General features: G+C 35.6%; 2 protein-coding genes across 2 annotated transcripts; one reads left to right on the top strand and one right to left on the bottom strand.

Moving 5' to 3' along the window:
* Positions 1 to 2,303: 2,303 nt before the first annotated feature.
* LOC136229459 (protein DECREASED SIZE EXCLUSION LIMIT 1) lies at positions 2,304 to 13,013 on the top strand. Its single transcript, XM_066018277.1, has 16 exons — positions 2,304 to 2,498; positions 3,354 to 3,505; positions 3,620 to 3,752; positions 3,846 to 3,908; positions 4,011 to 4,082; positions 4,189 to 4,245; positions 7,070 to 7,179; positions 8,465 to 8,523; positions 8,601 to 8,694; positions 9,164 to 9,230; positions 9,645 to 9,727; positions 9,802 to 9,893; positions 10,370 to 10,476; positions 11,768 to 11,831; positions 12,274 to 12,373; positions 12,574 to 13,013. The coding sequence occupies exons 3-15, from the start codon at positions 3,649 to 3,651 to the stop codon at positions 12,364 to 12,366; spliced, it is 1,065 nt and encodes a 354-aa protein (XP_065874349.1). The 5' UTR covers positions 2,304 to 2,498; positions 3,354 to 3,505; positions 3,620 to 3,648; the 3' UTR covers positions 12,367 to 12,373; positions 12,574 to 13,013.
* A 2,034-nt stretch (positions 13,014 to 15,047) lies between these two features.
* Positions 15,048 to 16,542, bottom strand: LOC136230091 (peroxidase 10-like). The gene is made up of 4 exons (XM_066019029.1): positions 16,309 to 16,542; positions 16,040 to 16,222; positions 15,799 to 15,964; positions 15,048 to 15,620 (listed from the first exon to the last, which is right to left on the bottom strand). The coding sequence occupies exons 1-4, from the start codon at positions 16,525 to 16,527 to the stop codon at positions 15,214 to 15,216; spliced, it is 975 nt and encodes a 324-aa protein (XP_065875101.1). The 5' UTR covers positions 16,528 to 16,542; the 3' UTR covers positions 15,048 to 15,213.
* Between the last annotated feature and the right edge of the window lie 3,358 nt (positions 16,543 to 19,900).

A 19,900-nucleotide genomic window follows, 5' to 3' on the forward strand; every position in this document is an offset into this window, starting at 1 on the left:
AATTTGATTTGAATTTCAAAAAAAATTAATTGAATTATTTAATCTTTGCTAAAATAATAGGTTCGAGAGAAATTAATCTATGGATTAACTGTAATAACCAATCCAATCTAAATGTATTGAGTATCCGTGAATTGGATTGGACCGAACCATTAACAACCTTGATAGTAATCGGCATGAAAAACCATTTGTGCAAAAAAAATTGAAATGTCCTACTAAAACAAATTTATATATGAAAAAACAATGTTATCAAGTTCGGATCGGATCGGCTGGTCAGATCGAGAACCGACCAAGTTTCCAGTGTAGGCCATAGTGGATTTTTAAATTTTAATTAGTTTAGTAAGACTTCGGACCCATGGTGACCCCGATAATTTTTGTTTAATTAGAAAATAAATGTTAAATTCAATTAATAAAATAAAACCTTAGAGATGAGGTATAAAATAACACTAATGTAGGTTTAACATTTAAAAAAGAGTATCAATTTAGGTCTCGATAATAAAATATGACACGTTATTTATATTACTCAGTTTTGATTTCTCTTTCCACATAAAATTGATAGAACTTAGCACAGTAATATACGTTCCGTTATTGAAGCCTAAATTGGTACTTTTTTGAAATGTTAAACCTATTATATTACATGTAGACACTAAATTAATCTCAACCCAACAACATTAGGGTAGGTAGACCTATTTTCTATACCTTCTCCATTAAAAAAATGGATAAGATACAAAATGATTTTAAGATTTTTGAGAAATTAACAAATTATCAAATTCCGTTGTTCAGGTTTAATTGAGGCCATTTCGGAAATGTTGAAATTAAAGTACTGCTATTTCATATGAAATCCCCAGTCGCCGTTCTCCAATCCTACATTCGCCGGTTGCAGTAGCCGTCGGCGTTCCGTTCGCCGTGCTTCATTCGCCAGTCTCTGTTTCATCTTTGTCCTTCTTGTGCAACCCTGCTTCTGTTGTGTCCTCTCAATTGTAAAGAAAAGGTAAGCTACTGTTCTTTTTCAGGTTTTATTTGCTCACTCCCTTTTAAATTTCTTCTACTCGCCACCACGTGGTTACTTTGATTCTTAAAATGAAAGGTGGTTTACAAGTTCAGTCTAAGAGAAGAGAGAGACGTAAATTTACATATAATTCTTGTTAATTTGGTAAACTTATTTGGAGTATTTGTTAGTGTTAGGAATTGAATCAGATTGAGCAAAAATGTTTTAGTAGTTATGTTATTTTATTAGCTTTGCAACATATTTGCTACCTGCAATTTTGTTTTATTGTAGAGTTTTACATTGAATAAGATAGCAGTTCATACTTTGCTGGCATATCAGCCAAGTCTTCTGTGTTTAGCTTCATATAAAACAACTAAATTCCAGCACATTGTTGTCTTTATTTTTGCTATATCATCTTTGGTTATGCTATTTCTTGTCCGTCCCATAGATTTGTATGAACTATTCCTTGCTGTTATTTGTCTGGCAAATCTGGGATAGTTTTCTGTTTCTATTTTCTAAAACTAAGAAGGAATGTGTTTGAGAATGAAAATGTTCTTGCATATTATGAATACAAAGTTATAGAAATTGAGACATTGATACAGTTGTTTATATATAATTTATAAAAATAATTTTGAATTGATTATATATAATTATGGTATAAAGTGTAAAATACTCCAAACATTTAGAGCCGAGAACAATTTTATCCCTAACGTGCAATTTTACTATTAATATTAGCAGTCAATAATTCTACCCTTAAATCTGGCAAATTTGGTTGCATATCAATGGGTTCTAAAAAAAGATTTCATATTTTTTTTATGATTTATAACAAAAATAGAGGTTAATATTTTTTAATTCGGTGAAATATTTGATTTTTTTTATCCCACTCGTACGGGATACAGTATATATTTTAATTTTTTTCATGTCTAATAATATTTTTGTGATTTGTTACATAAAAGGACGCATCTGTGAAGTGCAGAGACTAGATTCATGCTTGAGAAGAAAGATTGATGAATTATTTTTCAAATTGACCCAACTTGTCAACATTAGGCGCAAGATTGCTCTTGGCTGCCGAATTAGAGGTAAAATTTTACCATTTTAGACGTTAGAGGTAAAATTGCTCCCTATAATTAATATATTATCTATTTATTTATTATGTCATGAGTCATTTGATTGAAACAAGTGATTCATGACCAGGGGCGGATTTAGGAAGGGTCAAAGGGGCATTTGCCCCCACCTTCACCCGAGCAAAAAAAAAAAAAAAAGTTTCCCCAAAACGACGTCGTTTTGGTTTATAGGTTATTTAAAAAACAGAACAGAGACCACGCGTGAGGCACCCTCTTCTCTTCTCCTGAAATCTTCTCTCTCGCGTTCCTCTTTCCTCGCCACTGCTCGCAATTTGCATTGCCTCCTCCCTCCTCTCTCTCACGCGGCACCATCTCCTCATCCAGCAGCCAGCGTCGCCTCCTCTCCTCTCCGGCCGGCCGGCCGGCAGCGACTGTCTCTCCAACAACAGGTTAGTTTAGCTTATTTTTTTCCTTTAAATTTAAATTTTAGGTTAAATAAAATGTTAGGTTAAATTAATTTTAGGTTAATGGATATTGTGAATTAGTTAGTTTGTTGTTAATTATTGGTTAGTTTGATACCATGTTTCCACTTTACAGCTTCTTTGGATTCATTGTTCTGCACTTGATTTGATTATGTTTGCTATCAATATATACTTCTGGAGAAGATACAGAGTGAATTATGCATTCATTTTCGGATTTAAACAAGGAACAGAACTAGGCTATACACAAGTTCTTCTACTCAGTTTTGGTATTGGAGTACTAGCTTTAATGAGTGTTCTTGCTAATCTTGACATGGAAATGGACCCGAAAACCTTAGAAAACCTTAGCTTGTTGTTAATTGTTAGTTAGTTTGGTAGTTAATTGTTATCCTTAATTTTAGTTTAAAATGAAATGGAAGGACAAAAAATGTATTGGTAGTGCTATGGTTCCATTTTTCTTCATTTTAATTTGATTATGGATTCAAACTTTTCCAGTAACCTTATTTGCATTTCTTTTATATCAAGCTACGACAGATAGTAGATGTCAATTGACACCTCGTAATCGTCGTTCTACTCAGCATTAGAAGTTTTTTTTTTAAATTTTAAGACATTTTGTATCGAATAGCAATTATGTACTGTATCTTTTTTTTCAATTAATGTTATTTTGGCTAAAAAAATTTTACATAGAGTTTTGCCCCCCCTCCCTCAAATCCTGGATTCGCCACTGTTCATGACCCAACTATAAATCTCGTTTGATGTCTTGTCCGTTGTTCGTAACATTGTGGAAAATACCTCTCCATTGATTGGCTTTTGTTTTGTTGACAGTGTTACGTGGCACGTGAAATGAGATGACCTGTCAAATTTTCAAGCTTACATGGCACTCCCAGCTACTTGATTGATAAGAATCGAAGTTTAGTCATTACTATATAACAAAGGGAACACTCCGATGGTCGTTGTCATTATTTGAACAGAATCAGGTGAACTTCAATTGGCATTTCGATAATTATTTCAATTATTTTCCTGCCTTTGTTCTACTATACACTATTATCTTGCATCTGTTCTTAACTTTTATGGTAATTTTTTCTCTTTAGAGCTTCTGTTGCAGCATATATCTGCGAATATGACTAAGAGGCCACCACCTGATCCTGTAGCAATACTTAGAGGTCATCGTGCCTCTGTCATGGATGTTTCTTTCCATCCATCTAGACCTATACTGTTCACTGGGTAATGGTTTCACTGTTTTAACTTAGAAATCATTTGTGAGCTTCACCAATCTTCTGTCGAATTTGAATTAACTTTCTAGGGATTAATGTGCAGTTCGGCAGATGGTGAGTTACGAATTTGGGATGTAGTTCAGCATCGAACAATATCGTCTACTTGGTATGTGTTGTTAAAGCATTTGACATCTTTTCACAGTTTTGATTTGATTGTCTACGTTTGTGTAGTTTTGAGAATATGATTTGTATTGTATATTCTTTGAAGGGTGCATAGTGCAGCTCATGGCATAATATCCGTTGCCAGTAGTAGTTTGGCTGGTAATGACAAAGTTATTAGGTACTTCTACATTTACTTTGTTGTTTGGCTTTTAAGCAAGAACTTTTACTATGGTTCGATCTATCAGTTAATGAACTTCTCTCTCTTGCTCCTTTGTATTGTGTAGCCAGGGTAGGGATGGAACTGTTAAGCTCTGGGATATCCAAGAAGGAGGTCTATCCAGGTATTTAAGTTGTTTCCTGCTCTAATTTCTTGGCATAAACAACAATTGAATAAGGATTTTGTTTATCTCGAGCATAAATGATAAGAAAATCATTGGCATGATTCGGATGCCTAAGTTCAAATTCAAATGCTTGATACAAATGAATAACCGTCTAGCAAAGAGAAAACAAGGATGCATTGTTAAACTAGTTTTGCAGAATGTAATGACATTAGGATATTCGTGATTCAAAACTACGTTGATTTCTTACTTTTTGTGTTGTCTGTATGGAATTTCCTAAAACTCTTAAATTTTGGATGAATTCTTGTCTGGTTACCTAAAGACGACCTTTTATGTTTACTTGTATCTTCCTTTATCAGTTTCCATTAAGAATAGGATTTTTTTTAATAGTAACTGAGATAAGCCTTTTAGAGTAATTAGAGGGAGTCAACGATGTTCTGTTTATTTATTAGGTTTAAATGTTTCTTATTGTGTGGTCTAATGATAGCCATTAAACTGATCTTGTATCTTGCAATGATGGGTGGCAGATCCCTTTTTGTCTTTCATCTTTCTGGCCATCAATAGATATCAGTGACAATTCAGGGGACTGTAGACCCTGTTTATCCTGCATCAGAAATTTATGCTGACTTCTTTATCCTTGAAAAACCTTTTACCCGAGCTTTGTAAAGATGATTGGCAAATATACCATTATAAATTTGTATTGTTTATTTTCTGCTTACAGACTATAACGGGCTGTTATCTAGGCTCTAACTAATGTCTTTATGGGCTAGAACCTAATTAGGCTGACCTGATTAAATGGTATAGAAATACTTGTTTTACTCCTGTCCACCTAACTTGTTTCTCATTAGCCAAATACTCCATTATCAAGATATGTTCAAGGGATACTGCTTCAGTACAACAACAACAACAACAACAGAGCCTTAGTCCCGAAATGATTCGGGGTCGGCTAACATGAACCATCATATAAAAACCGTGAAATCAAGTCGTGTCAGCGACACAAATTCGCTCCCTCCACTCCGTCCTATCCACTACCATATTTTCCTCAATTCCCAGTAAACTCATATCACTCTCGATCACCCTCCTCCGAGTTTGCTTAGGTCTTCCCCTACCCCTCACCACTACATCCCTTTGCCACTCTTCGGTTCTCCTAACCGGCGCATCAAGCGCTCTACGTCTCACATGGCCAAACCACCTTAGTCAATTTTCTCTCATTTTATTCTCAATAGATGTGACCCCTACTTTTGTCCTAATTATTTCATTACGCACCCGATCCTTTCTCGTATGACCACACATCCATCTCAACATACGCATCTCCGCCACCGACATCTTATGGATGTGGCAGTGTTTCACTGCCCAACACTCCGTACCATATAACAATGCTGGTCTAATTGCCGTCCGGTAGAATTTTCCCTTCAATCTATTAGGCATGCCGGGGTCACAAAGGAAACCCGTAGCACTCTTCCACTTCGACCAACCAGCTTTAATCCTATGAGCAACATCTCCATCTACTTCTCCATCCGTTTGGATAATAGATCCTAAATACCGGAAGCAATCCGAGGCCTGAACAACTCTCCCATCTAGGGTGATTGTCCCTGCCTCCCTACTCCTATGGCCGCCAAACTTACACTCCAAATATTCTGTCTTACTTCGGCTCAACTTAAAGCCTCTAGATTCTAGAGTTTGTCTCCATCGTTCCAACTTCCTCTCCACTCCTTCTTTCGTCTCATCGACCAACACAATATCATCTGCAAACAACATGCACCATGGTATACCATCTTGAAGTGAACTTGTTAGTTCATCCATAACGATGGCAAAAAGAAATGGGCTTAGTGCGGAACCTTGATGCACTCCAATCGTAATAGGAAACTCTTCAGTCTTCCCAACACTAGTACGTACACTCGTGCATACTCCCTCATACATGTCCTTTATGATGTCAATATATTTCCGCGAAATGCCTTTCCTTGTCAAGGCCCACCAAAGTACTTCCCTTGGTACCTTATCATATGCTTTCTCCAAATCAATGAAAACCATATGCAAGTCTTTCTTCTTATTTCGATAGTGCTCCATTAATTGTCTCATTAGATGGATGGCTTCCATAGTTGATCTTCCCGGCATAAAGCCAAACTGGTTTTCCGAGATCTTCACCGTCCTCCTTAGCCTTTGTTCGATCACTCGCTCCCAAAGTTTCATAGTGTGACTCATTAATTTGATTCCCCGGTAGTTGGCACAATCTTGGACATCGCCTTTGTTCTTATACAAAGGGATTAAGATACTTTTCCTCTATTCTGATGGCATCTTATTGTTTCTCCAAATTTTGTTGAAGAACGTCGTCAACCATTCGATTCCTCTTTCTCCCAAACATCTCCAAATCTCAATAGGGATGCCGTCAGGTCCTACTGCTTTCTTCGACTTCATCTTACTTAATGCCATTTTGACTTCACCCTTTTGAATTCTCCGCAGGCATTCATGATTTATCATATCGTGATGGATACTTATATCTCCAACATCTTGATGGCGATCTCCATTAAATAAGTCATCAAAATAGGACCTCCATCGTTCCTTGATATCCTTATCTCCAACTAGGACTTTCTGGTCCACATCCTTCACACATTTAACTTTTCCGAGATCTCGCGTCTTCCTATCTCTCATCCGAGCAATTCTATATATGTCTCTTTCCCCTTCTTTCGTATCCAATCTTGTATACAGATCCCGATTCACCTTTGCTCTAGCATCTCGTATGACCTTCTTTACTTCCCTTTTAGCCTCTTTGGATATATAATTGGATATAGTTTTCTTGAGGTAAGTTTGCCTTTCTTTTGTTTGGCAGGCTTCCTGAGATTACAATTGAGACAAATTCATATCATTTCTGTAAGCTTTCTTTGGTGAAGAAGCCCAAGGCTGGCATAGGGCAAGATGAAGGGTCAAGTACCTCTGAAGGTATGCCTTGGAATATTGTTAATTTTGTTGGTATGAGAGATGCTTGAGACTTTCTGTTTTCTTCATTATATTTACCTTAATAATAATCATGCAATGTAAGTCAGTCAGCAAAAAGTCTAATTCCGAGGGACTAGATGCCATTCGTTGGAAGATTATGATATCTTTTGTGCCAAAAAAGTTTTCAGATTTTAACATAGAATATCTAAACCTTATGCGGACAGTATAAATTGGAAATTTACTTGAATATGCATACTTCCATTGAGTTTTGAAGGGTTTTTCATTTATTATTTTTATTTTTTGAGCATGAGTTGGGTTTGGGATATAATCTATTAAAAATTGGAGGATAACTCTAAATCCAGACTTATCACCAACAAAATGCTGATTATCATATCTAAGATGCTAGAAAGCCTAGTCCGTAAATCTTTTAAATATGATGCCAAATGAAGATCCCATCTAAAATATAATTAAGAGTTCATGCACAGGACTCTTCCCCTATAAAGCGACTGTGATAGAGTCAGTCTTGATCACATGCACCTTAATGAGCAAGTAGAATTTGCTCATTCACCGTTAGATCTAGGTTTATTAGAATCCTAAGGTGGAGATTCAAAGCATCCTGAGGCTTATATTTAATAAACCTATATCTAACTGTTAATGAGCAAATTCACTTGCTCATTAAGGTGCATGTGAAAATTCCTGGTGATAGAGAATATGCAAATGAAGGTCAATTATTGAATCAGAATGTTAGTAAGCCAAGAATATGGTTGTGTCTATTCTTGAACGGATCAAAGGAGCAGGGTGAGCTAAGGGTAGTTATGATGAGTTGGCACAAGAATAGTGAGCTTTCAAACGTACTCTTTGTATTGAGGGGAGTTATTTATTGGCAGAGGAGAGAGGAGGAGTTGCGGGTTGAATGGGGAAAATTTTATGTTATTCTGTCTTTGAGAGAGGGGGCTCTGCTCTAGGAATAGGGAAACCTTGAGTTCCAGGGGGAGAAATTCATTATTTTCCTTTGTATTTAGTTTCTTGTTGTTATCTGATACTCACATTGTTGCTGCTTATCAACCTTCTGAGTGTTAGAGAAGGCTATATGTATGAATAAATCTATACTGTTACTCTTTCCTATTGAGGTGTTTGTTATCTGAGTTTCCATTTTAAACGGCCTCAGAAGATTTCCTTCGCAGTAACTTTTTCTCACATTTGTTTAGTAGATTTTGCTAGCATTTCTTTCCTCATTTTGTTGCTACAGCATTTCCTTCTAGGCATTAAGAGGTTATTGTGTTCTCAGAAAATAACCATATTGAAGGACCTAAGTGTGTTGCTATAGCAGGGGAGCAGTCTTCTGAGGTATGCATGCATCTCACTTGTTGCTATTTTCTAGTATTTGGTTTTCCTTTTGCTCATAGTCTAAGTTTCAATGAAAGGTTGAGATATGGGATCTTAATACTGCAGAAAGGATTTCTCGATTAGCTGAAAACTTCTCTAGCGGCTCACCGGTTATTTCTGCACGAAAAAGAGGTAGTTTATGATGTTATATCCACTTCTAGTTATGATACTGCATTTTTAGTTACTAATGTCATGCTCATCAGCTTGAAAATGCTAGAGCAACTAATTTATGCATGCTGTTTTCCTAGTTGATAACAATTGGCTGCTAGTTTAAAATGTTGTCTTTGAAATAAATAGCACCTAGGAAAATACTGTTGCTGGGAAGCCCTAAACCCTAGTTATAAATCTTTCAATCTTATTGGTTGCCTTATATGCATGCATTCAAAAGTTTCTTTCTGTATGTATGCATGGAGCGCTAGGACATATTATATAATCAGTCATCAAACATTTAAAGAAGAGACACATTGATACTTGCAACAAAAATCCCTAGTTTTTAACATATTTACTCAAAATTACTAAGGAATATGTTTGGAAGAAACTTTGGACATGAAACATTTGAAGTACAACACCTTCAAACTTGTAACAAGTTGTTTGTTTCCAGGGATGTGCATGGCTGTTCAAGCATTTCTACCATTGGAATCACAGGGATTCCTAAATGTCTTGGCTGGGTATGTATTCTTCTTATGAGCAGGCTGTATCACAATTGGAGATGTCCATATTTTATAATTTGATGATGCTGGATTGTGAACAAAAAACTGTTTCTTTTAATATTGTAACTTCAGCCAAATTAGGACGTATGTTTTCTGTTGTTAAAGTGCTTTACTAGTTTTAGTAATGGGTTATTCAATGCTTTCCATGTTACCTGGGGAGAGGGGGTAGGGCCTATCAACATTAGAAAGGGAATATTATTTAGCCTTAGACATTAATTTTATCTCCTTCAGGTTCTTTATGTTTCAAAACATAGCTATAACTCTGTCACAAGAGTAGTATTTTGGTCTGATGAACTGATATAGATGCATATTATTGATTGTCAAAGTACGTTCAGTCTGTGTAATTTCTTTTCTTTTTCCTACATGTGGTAGTTATGAGGATGGTTCCATGCTGTTGTGGGACATGCGAAACCCAGGCATTCCTCTAACTTCTGTAAAGTTTCATACGGAGCCAGGTGAGGTCCTGCATCTATAGACCTTTGTTCCTTTCTCCATCATGGAAAGTTGTAATTTAATTATCTATTTGCAGTTCTGAGCCTATGCATTGATGGATTCTGCATTGGAGGTATCTCTGGAGCTGCTGACGACAAAGTTGTGTTATTTAGTTTGGATCTTTCTACGGTAATGTAAATTACTTTTTATTTAGTCTGGATCTTTCTAGCTTGAATAGCCTTTGCTGGTTGGTTGCTTGTAAAAGTTGAGGAGGATTCAGGGCGTATACGACCTAATATTAATTGTGTGCAGTATTATAAATCCGTCTTTGTAGAAATGCACCAAAATATGCGTGTCTGATTCCTGTCAAATCATTCACATCAGTGTTTTTTTTTTCGCTTTTAGAAGTTGACAAATAATAGGGATAAGTAATTGAAACACAATAAGCTTTGTCCTCTCTGTGTGTGTGCGCGCCATTTATACCCTTTTTCTCTCATTTGAATTGATTGAGTCGTGCAATAGGTACTTATATTTTCTTCTTTTTTATGGTTGGCATCCCTTGCACTTGTATTTCTTTATTTGCAGAAGCTTTCATTTGTTGCCTTTTCTCACAATACGAGGTATTATTGTTTTAAGTATGTTAAATTATCAATTATTTGACATAGGGTTCATGCGTGATCAAGAAAGAGATTGCCTTGGAAAGACCTGGTATTTCAGCCACGTCTATCCGAGCAGATGGCAGAATTGCTGCAACTGCTGGTTGGGATCACAGGTTCGTGCAATTAGTTTGTTATTTGAGTAAGCTTTTATTTCTTTTGCTTGCCAGTTTATTTGTGGTCATAGACATTTGCATCTGAATTTAATAAGTTATTATAGTAGTCTTGTTTTAAGCATTGGTAGGGACTGTTGGTCACTCTTGGTGCCTATTAGTCGGTACTACTTTAGGATTTTTCATGTTTTTAAATTTATTCAAAATGGGTTGTAAACATATGGAGAGATTGATGACATTGGCTCGGGATAAATTGATCAAAAGAGGATTGGGTGTGATCAAGGTTCCGATAAAACTACTAAAGCTTTCAAGGTTTATAAAAAAAAAAAAAGGGCGGCCCGGTCGCAATACGCGTCCCCGCTGAGCGAGGGTCCGGGGAGGGGTCCCACCACAAGGGTGTATTGGGAGCAAGCCTTCCCTTGCCAATTTAATTGGCAAGAGGCCGCTCCTAAGACTCGAACCCGTGACCTCTGGTCACACGACAACAACGTTTTACCGTTATATGCTATAAAAATGAAGAATTGATTTTCACAAGAAACCAAAAGGAGTGAACAACTCAGTTCAACTAACTCCACTCTGCAGTTTCTTTGCTTTTATAGTTCTTGAAATTCTTGTCTAGATCCATATGTTTTATGAAGTGCATCTTAAATCATTATTCAATTTTTGTTATCCTAGTACATGCATTTTGCTTGATGGCTGATGCACTAGCTCTTCTCATCGGTTTTGTATTAAAGCCATCTTAAGCAAAGGTCCTCTCTGCTTATTAATTGGCGCTGCCTCATCCTTTCAGCCAAACATATTCATTCTTATTTTGGTTCTTTTACGTGTCAGTCATCATCTATGTTAATATCCTAATTTCATCACATGTTTTAAGCATTCAGTATTCTTTATTAGCATTCTATGACCCGTACCAATTGGACAGTCCAATACTAGAGGTAGGTTGGGAACCTGGGTTCGGACCCCAGTTCCTACAACAAAGCATTCTATGACTCGTTAACTTACATCCATTTGTAGATATAACTCTGCCTAGTAATTTTTTGGCTTAATAGTTTATATCTTTAGCATTTTAAATTTAAATATTCCGAGCAGAGAAGACTTAGATGTGAAAGTTATATTCTAGCTCAAACTATGTAATTTATTTAGATTTCAACTTCCTGGAAACCAGGATATGTAGGAACGCTGTTGAGCATTAGAGCTAGTGTTTTGCTCTATTGAATTGAGAACCCCTCAGGTATCTGTAGATTTGAATTGTTAAGGGTTATCATTATCTCATTATTCATTTTTTTTATTACAGAATCAGGGTATATAATTATCGCAAAGGCAATCCTTTGGCAATACTGAAATACCACCATGGCACGGTAACTTATTATCCTTTAGCCTAGTGAAATAGTTATCATTCGATCCTTCATTAAATGTAGATCAACTTACAAAAAGTATATATCTATATTTGTCTTGCCTTCTATCATGTTTATTTTGTTTCTGCATTTGCTTGGACATGAATTATCATGTTTGTTCAGTAATTCTTTTTTCTGTGATTGCTTTAGCAGAGTAGCCCAACTTTTTACTTGTAAATTTATGATTCCATCCCCTATTTCATTAAAATGCTATTACTACGATTGTATCCAGCTAGTCCGGTTACGCATTTCTTGACCCTTGTTGCACATTACAAGGATATGAAAAATAGTCTTGAACAAATCTGTTTGTTACCACGGTGTCGAGGCAGGATTTGATGTTTCGCAGAAGTTTGTACAGTTTTTGCTCAGTTGAATTCAATCTGAAGTATGCTGTATCTGTTTGCAGTGTAATACCGTCTCATTTTCATCCGATTGTAAACTAATGGCCTCTGCCTCAGAAGACACTACAGTTGCACTTTGGGAACTGTATCCTCCTTAAACTTGAGGTAACATTTCTAATCTTCAGATCACTATTTCTGTTGCTCATCAATTTTCTGATACATTGGCATTGTATATTTTATTTCATAGTCTTCATTTCCGGTCTTGGTATAGGCACAGTAGAACATATTCTTTCCAGCCTAATAGAAATAGTGCATCTGTTTAATGCTTCATATTTTTTGCATAATCATATTATATGTTCTTTTAGAATCGATGCTGTATCTGAGACCCGAGACCCGGATGGTTAATCTCCCAGACAGTGCCCCAATGATCAGAAATAAATTGGAATTCCAACTGAAATATTTGACTCCAACTTGCCCTTGCTACCGACCTTGTAATATAGGATGCAGACGAAACCATTCCATACGTCCATGGAATCTAATTCTTTCTCATTCGCCGTATTTTGCAAAATGACTTGTTCTTTTTGTACTTTGTAATATGGCATCATTTGGATAAGAGAATGGAATGGCTACCCAGTTCCAGGGTCAAGATCAGGCATCTCTGGTATGAAAGATTAGATTAGTCTATTTATAATTCCAAAACATTAATTATTTTATCCTCTTGTTAGTGGATATTGATTTTTCTTTTCATGTAAACATATATATTTGTTCCTTCTTCTGATTGTTTAGTCTTTGTTCTTATTCTTAATCCTTCTGCATATATAGCCATAATTTATTCCCACGGAATGAAAAATTGGAAAAGGAAAACATTTTATTCATGTAGGATGCATTGCCTATGACTGGAACAGCTATCCTAAGATTCTAATGGATAAATGCAAGCTAAACGTTTTTTATGAAGTGCAAGTTTGTTCTAACGTACGGAATGGTCTAAATTGAACACTAACGTTTCTAAGCAAGATTAATTTTAGCTCTAAAATTTGAAAAGATTGGTTTGGCTTTTACGTGTCACATTGGATCTTTTAAACATCAATTACGTCTAAGGTACTTAATATGTTACTTTCTCCGTTCTCAAATAAGTGTCGTTTCAGATAATTGTTTTTGTTCCTTTTTAAGTGTCGTCTTCGTTTTTCAATAAAATTTAGCATAGTTTTTTGGTCTAAGCCTCCAACCATTACAGGAGAGAGAATTTTTATTTAGTTAATCCATGTAAACTTATTAATTTAAGTGCATCATATTAATTATGTTTCTTAATTTGTGTGAAAAACTCTAAAACGACACTTATTTGAGAATGGAGAATGGAGGGAGTAATAACCAAGTTTGTTATATACAAGTTAATCACAATTTTTTTTTTTGTCCATGTGTCTAAATGTTTACTATGTTACTAATATAGTTACAAATACCTAACAAAAAATATACGAAATCGTTTTAATTTATTGATAAACTTTGTGGTATGTATGATATGACAGTTAAATAACTATTAAACCAATATTTTCAAAATTTTAACTTTAAAAACGTGTATTATAAGTCTGTACTGTTTCATACGTTATAAAAAGAAACTTTAAAAACGTTAGGATCAAATTGAACCTTATTCCAATTCCCATGAAGTAATTGAGAAATTTTCATGGCCTTACCTATCAAGTTTAAGTTTATGTTTAAAAGCACAGCATTGATCTTTTTGAGTAGATCATATATGATGTAATAATGACACACAACTTGGTAGATAAATGGATTTGGCAAGAAATAGAATAAGGCATCCCTAGGGATTTCAGTTGCTTCTTTCAGTATCTGTTTTGTATTATATAACGTTTCAAAAACAAATGCTTAAACAACCAACAATTTAAGCATATGACAAGAAAATAACATAGAGCATAGAAATGAGTGTAAATTATCAGAAAAACTTGCAAGCTAAGATGACAGAATTAATGAAGGTGAAGGAACAACTTAACAAAGCTAAAGACATCACTAATCAGTCACGGTTAGCATCCGAGCATCTGAAATACGAGCTTGCAGAGTTGAACTCAACCCTTCAAACTGCCAGAAACCGAAAATATCTGTTAAATACTGTGATTTCAGATCTTCAATCACAACTCGAGGAAGCAAATGCGAGCATGAAACTGAAAATGGGGGAAGAACTCGAGGCGAAGGAGAGGATCGTCAAAATAACTGAGGCTTTGAACGAAACTCGCAAGGAAATGGAAGTGATGAAGCAGGAGAATAAGGTTGAAAGGACCGAAAGATCGAAACTGAAGCAAAGCATAAGAATGCAGAAGCAGAAGTTAAGAACATTACAAGTCACACTCCATGCCGCGGAGGTAGAGTTCGAAGCTTTTCGAGCATCAACAGCAGAAGCACTTTCACATATTCAGAATTCAGAAACAGAAAGCGGACAAAGTAGCTTTCATCAGCTCACTCAGGAGGAATATTATGCCTTAATAGCTAAAGCAAGAGATGAAACCGCACTTGCTGAATGGCGGATTTCGCTTTCTACCAAACAGAAACTCGCAGCTGAGGTTAACCGAAACTTGGCTTTGTCGAGATTGAGAGAACTAAGGCGAAAGAAGCGAAAAGAGAAAGAAAAAGAGATCAAAGCGATCAATGAAGATGATGATAATAGTGTTGAAGACACAGAAGAACAAGAATTTCGCTGCAGAATAGAATCCCAATTCAACAATGGAAATACTAATCTTAAAGCTCGAGCCAGACCAACGGTTAAGTTGAACCAGAACGCGCGAAAACGAAACAGAAGACAGCGAAAAGCGAAATGTAATAGTAACAAGGAGAGCAAGCAAAAGAATCCATCCATTTTAGTTCAAGTAAGAAGCTTTTTTCTATGGAGCTTCAGAAGATTTTTCCATTGATCATTACATAAAAAGCATCAGAGACTTTATAAGTTATTTTAGAGCAGTACATTTTGTTTGAATTTACATTTGAAGAACATGAGATGGCTTCTAATTTGTCACCCTACAGTTCTTCCTTATCTGTCCGGATTGTCCGGTAAGAACTCCAATGCCGCCCATCTTGACCATTGATGCCGCGAAATCTTTAGAGAACGAGTAAGGATACTTGCTGTAATAAGTAACCATTGAAGCAGTTGTGTTGTCTCCCATGAGAGCGTGATCCGATTGGAGTAGCCCCGAATTGTTGACAAGAAGCTTGTAATAGAGGTTATCGAATCGGGTAGAAGTAGAATCTAGCGGAGCCAAATTCGAATCCGAATCAACTTGGTTTGGACATACACTTTGCAGACTTTGTAGCAATGATGTATCTAGTGCAGGATCAGGTTTCCCCGTGCCACCAAAGTCGAACAACCTTGGCTTGAACGTGAAGCACTGCGCGAATCCAAGCGTGTGTCCGCCTGTATTTGGTGTCGAAAATAGTCACAATCTTTGTATAATACATGTGCACAATAACAATCATAATGTTCATATGTTTTTTTCTTTAACATTTGAGCCGGGAATGAGCTCTACCGACGACTTATACGCCATTCGGAAGACTCAAACCCCGAGTCTTAGCTTAGTGAATGAAATACAAACCTGAGAGCACAACAACATCCTTCAATTCAAGACCTTTTGAGGTGAATTTTGCTGTGATGTTTTCTAAGGGCTCGAAAGGCGATGGAAGCTGTTGATCAGCAGCATCTTGACTCGTCGTTACGCCATCTCTGCGACCGAATGGCACATTCCAAAACGGCCCTCCCGCCTAAGAAAAAACGTAACTTTTTTTATATCCCATGATCAAATTATAATGATACAAAAGAAGGGCTTTTCTACTTACAAGATAAACAGCTTCTCTAGCAGCAAGAGTAAGTACATCAGCACAAGAAACTGTGGCAGGACACAGTTTCTCTATAGTAGCCTTAATATTGTCAATGACTTCAAATCCTCTAGCCGAATTCCGATTAGCCGAACCACTTTTCTCTCCGTTTTCACCATCAAGCAGCACGGATCCATCACATCCCTATATACCAAAACACAGTGCAGTCAGTTTTTTTTCTTACTAACATTTTCTACGTATATCGAAAAAAAGGGCGAAAATGTTATTACATTAACAAAGCAATCATGGAAATGAAGCCTCAGAAGAGAAGCTGCCATTCTAGTATCATTTGATATAGCAGACCAAACCCCGTACCGAACAATCTTCGTAAGATTCGGGCAAGAATCATCGTAGAATTTATAGTCAAGTTGGGAGAGCACAAGGGGACTCAAGAACATAAGGAAACACAAGTATGAAAATTGCATTTTACAGGAATTCTTATGCTCCATATAGCTTTAAAGTTCTTATGAGAAGCCATAGCAATTTATACACAATGAAGAGAAGATTGTTAATTAGTAATACTACCAAAAGCCACTTAAAAAGTGTCATATCAAACAATTTGGTACATTTCCATGATTTTGATTAATGGGTGAAGAATTTCAGCAAACCCCACTGTGCTGGAAGATAAAAAAATAAAAAATAAAAAATGGGTTTAATACATCATTTTGCCTTTAGAACTTGTCCAAAAAGTTGATTAACTCCTTGAATTAATAAAGTGTCTCGATAACCTCAACAACTTGTATAAAATGTTCAGATAACTCCCTCAACGTGCGTAAAATATAATCAATTAATCATTCAGTTGCAAAAAAAAAAAAAGTAAGTTACATGTGGAAGGTGTGTTTCACGCACCTTAGTAAAACAACAAGGTTGAGGTATCTGGTTCTAATATTTGAGAAGATAAGTTTTACAGTTGAACAAGTAAGAACCCCATTTTTAATATGTTTTAATTCGTTCTTTGAATTATGTAATAGCACTTTAAATGCGTGCAACACACCTTTACTTTTTTTTGCCACCAAGTGATTAATTGATTATATTTTGCGCACGTTGAGAGAGCTATTTTCAACATTTTATACAAGTTGAGAGGGCTATCGAGACACTTTAAATGTTGAGGGGTAGTAAACTTTTTTGAACAAGGTTTAGTGGACAAATGATGTATTAATCCTAAAAAAAAATGTTTCTGTTAAGTGGTAAGTGATGATGCATCCCATCTAGAAAGTATAATGTTTTTTATAGTCTCATGTTTGACTTAAATTCTTTTCATGTGATAGACATATATTGTGAGAATTATATAATTGTAATACACTATTAATGAACATGTGAAAGCTTAATGAATATTAGAAAACTATTAATTGAATTCTGAATAGTGGAAGACATGCAAGATTGCATAATAGGATCTGGTGAAATGCATCCATCATAGGCTTACCATATATATATATATATATATATATATATATATAAAATGAAAGTGGAAGATGTGATAAACATCAAGCAATTCCAGTAATATTCAAAGAAAATAATGTGATTGGAAGGTAAGAGTTGAACTAGTAGTTGGCACAATATTTTTGTGAAATCTTGGTACTCTACATCTGTAACAACTTTATCTAATACGACGTAGATATTACCCGTTTTGATTCAAATCCAACACTTTAAGTCTCACTGCTTTAAAAGCATTGGTAAGTATTGGAAACACATCTAACTAATAAACTCATGTCGCCCTCTCCTTTTTTTTTATATGAGATTCAGTTCATTTCTGTCCGTCACCATTCCTTAGGGCCACCCCTTTCTAAGACATTCTAATCTAGCGAGTCGGTACAACATGTATAATTGATTGTGAATTAACAATACCAGGACTAACAGGAAAAAAAATAAGCCAAGCAAATGAGTGAAATATTACAAAATAATAATACAGGGACTTAACGGAAGTATATTGAATTTCTAATGTCCTCTTCAGTGTTTTTAGTAATATATTACAAGGTTTTTAACTTTTATTCCATTTAATAGTTTAGCATCCTATTCATTTGAATGATTGATTTGTCATTTACTTATTAAAGGTATTTTTAGCAAAAATAAAAAATAAATAAAATTTTTTTTTGCTGGTTTTGTTTTTCTTCCTTTCCTTTGCCTATCAAAAAAAATTAAAGGTATTTTTAGAACCCAAACTTTAACATGTTTATAATTGGATGCGTAAAATTTATTTTTAAACTTTTTTAATTGAAAGCTTGGAGGTTAATTTATTTTTAAACTTAAAAACTATTATTTCAAATATTAAAAATACACTTTTATATTCTTAATTTTTTTCAAAAACAAATTTTCAGTACGTCTTTCTCTCTTATACCTTATTTCTCCTATGTAACTTTAATAAAAAAAATAAATTCAAATATTTTATTATATAAAAAGAAAATATTAAAATACTATTATTTTAAAAATATTATTTTCAGTATCACTTTATATCTAAATTTTAATTTTACTCTTTTTATGCTATTATTTTAAATATTAAAAATACACTTTTATTTATTTAATACTTCATTTTTATTTTTCTTCAAAAAATATTTTATTAAAATTCCATAGGAGAGAGAGGAGAGAGAAAGAGATAATGAAAACATTGTTATTTAAAAAAGTTTGGAGGGTGGTGGATTGGGCGTTAAGGATTTTAGAATCTTTAACCATGCTCTCTTGGGCAAGATGTGTTGGGATTTAATTCAAGGCAACAGCCTTGTTATTTCTCTGATTAAGTCTAGATTTATGGCTGTCTCTGGTTTGTCTAAAGCTACCATTGCTCCTTTCTCGATTTGGTCTTCCTGTAAGTTTGTTTATTCATCCATTTTGGACCAGACCTTTTGGTGGATTGACCAGTCTTCATCACTCAATTTCTGGACTGATAGGTGGATCATTCCATCGGTGGCAGATAGATTGGGTCTTGATCATCAAGATAAGCGTTCACGTTTTAATTCTGTTGATGATTTTTTGATCAATTCGGAATGGCTTGGCTTAGGCACTCTGCCTTCGGTTGTTCAAGACAGTATTCGATCTATTCACAGAGGTAGAGATGATTTTGATTTATGTGCTTGGCAGCCCTCTACGAAGGGTATTTTCTCTGTCAAAGAGTACTATTCGACTATCAGTCCTCGTTCCTACTTGGTGGACTGGTATAAATTTGTTTGGAATGCTCACACTCCCCCTTCTCGCTCTTTCACATCTTGGAGAGTTTTGCATAGAAGAGTTTCGACTCATGACCTCCTGCAGCGTCTTGGCATCTCTTTTGCCTCTCATTGCATTCTTTGTGGTAGGGAAGCTGAGTCCATTAACCACTTATTCATTAGCTGTTCTTTTGCAGATTCTTTGTGGAGGGCCCTTGAGATTCATTTTGACTGCACTTTACCTCGTCATTCACAATTCATCCACTTCTTCAGCACTCTTCGTAGCATTTAGTTTGGCTCTCAGGTGTCGATAATCTGGCGTGTTGCCGCTGTCTCTTGTATCTGGTTAATCTGGCATTGCAGGAATGAAGCAACCTTTAAGGAGATTTCCCCTTCTATTCAACACTCGAAGATCACCCTATTTCGAATGATTCGAGAGTCCTTTGCCTCTTCTAAAGGTTTTTGCTTTTCGAGGAGAGATGCTGATATCTTATCCCTTCTTTTGGCTTCTCCAAGACCGCCTCCGGCTCCCAACATTATTCCAGTTCATTGGCTTAAACCTCCTCCGGGTTGGGTTAAAGTCAATGTGGACAGCTCTGCTTTTGGCACTCCTGGCGAGGCGGGAGCGGGCGGTATATTTCGTAATTATCGCGGCTTTCCCAAAGGTTGTTTTGCTTTTTCTACC

The sequence above is a fragment of the Euphorbia lathyris genome, chromosome 5 (assembly GCF_963576675.1).
Source record: "Euphorbia lathyris chromosome 5, ddEupLath1.1, whole genome shotgun sequence".
NCBI lineage: Eukaryota > Viridiplantae > Streptophyta > Magnoliopsida > Malpighiales > Euphorbiaceae > Euphorbia > Euphorbia lathyris.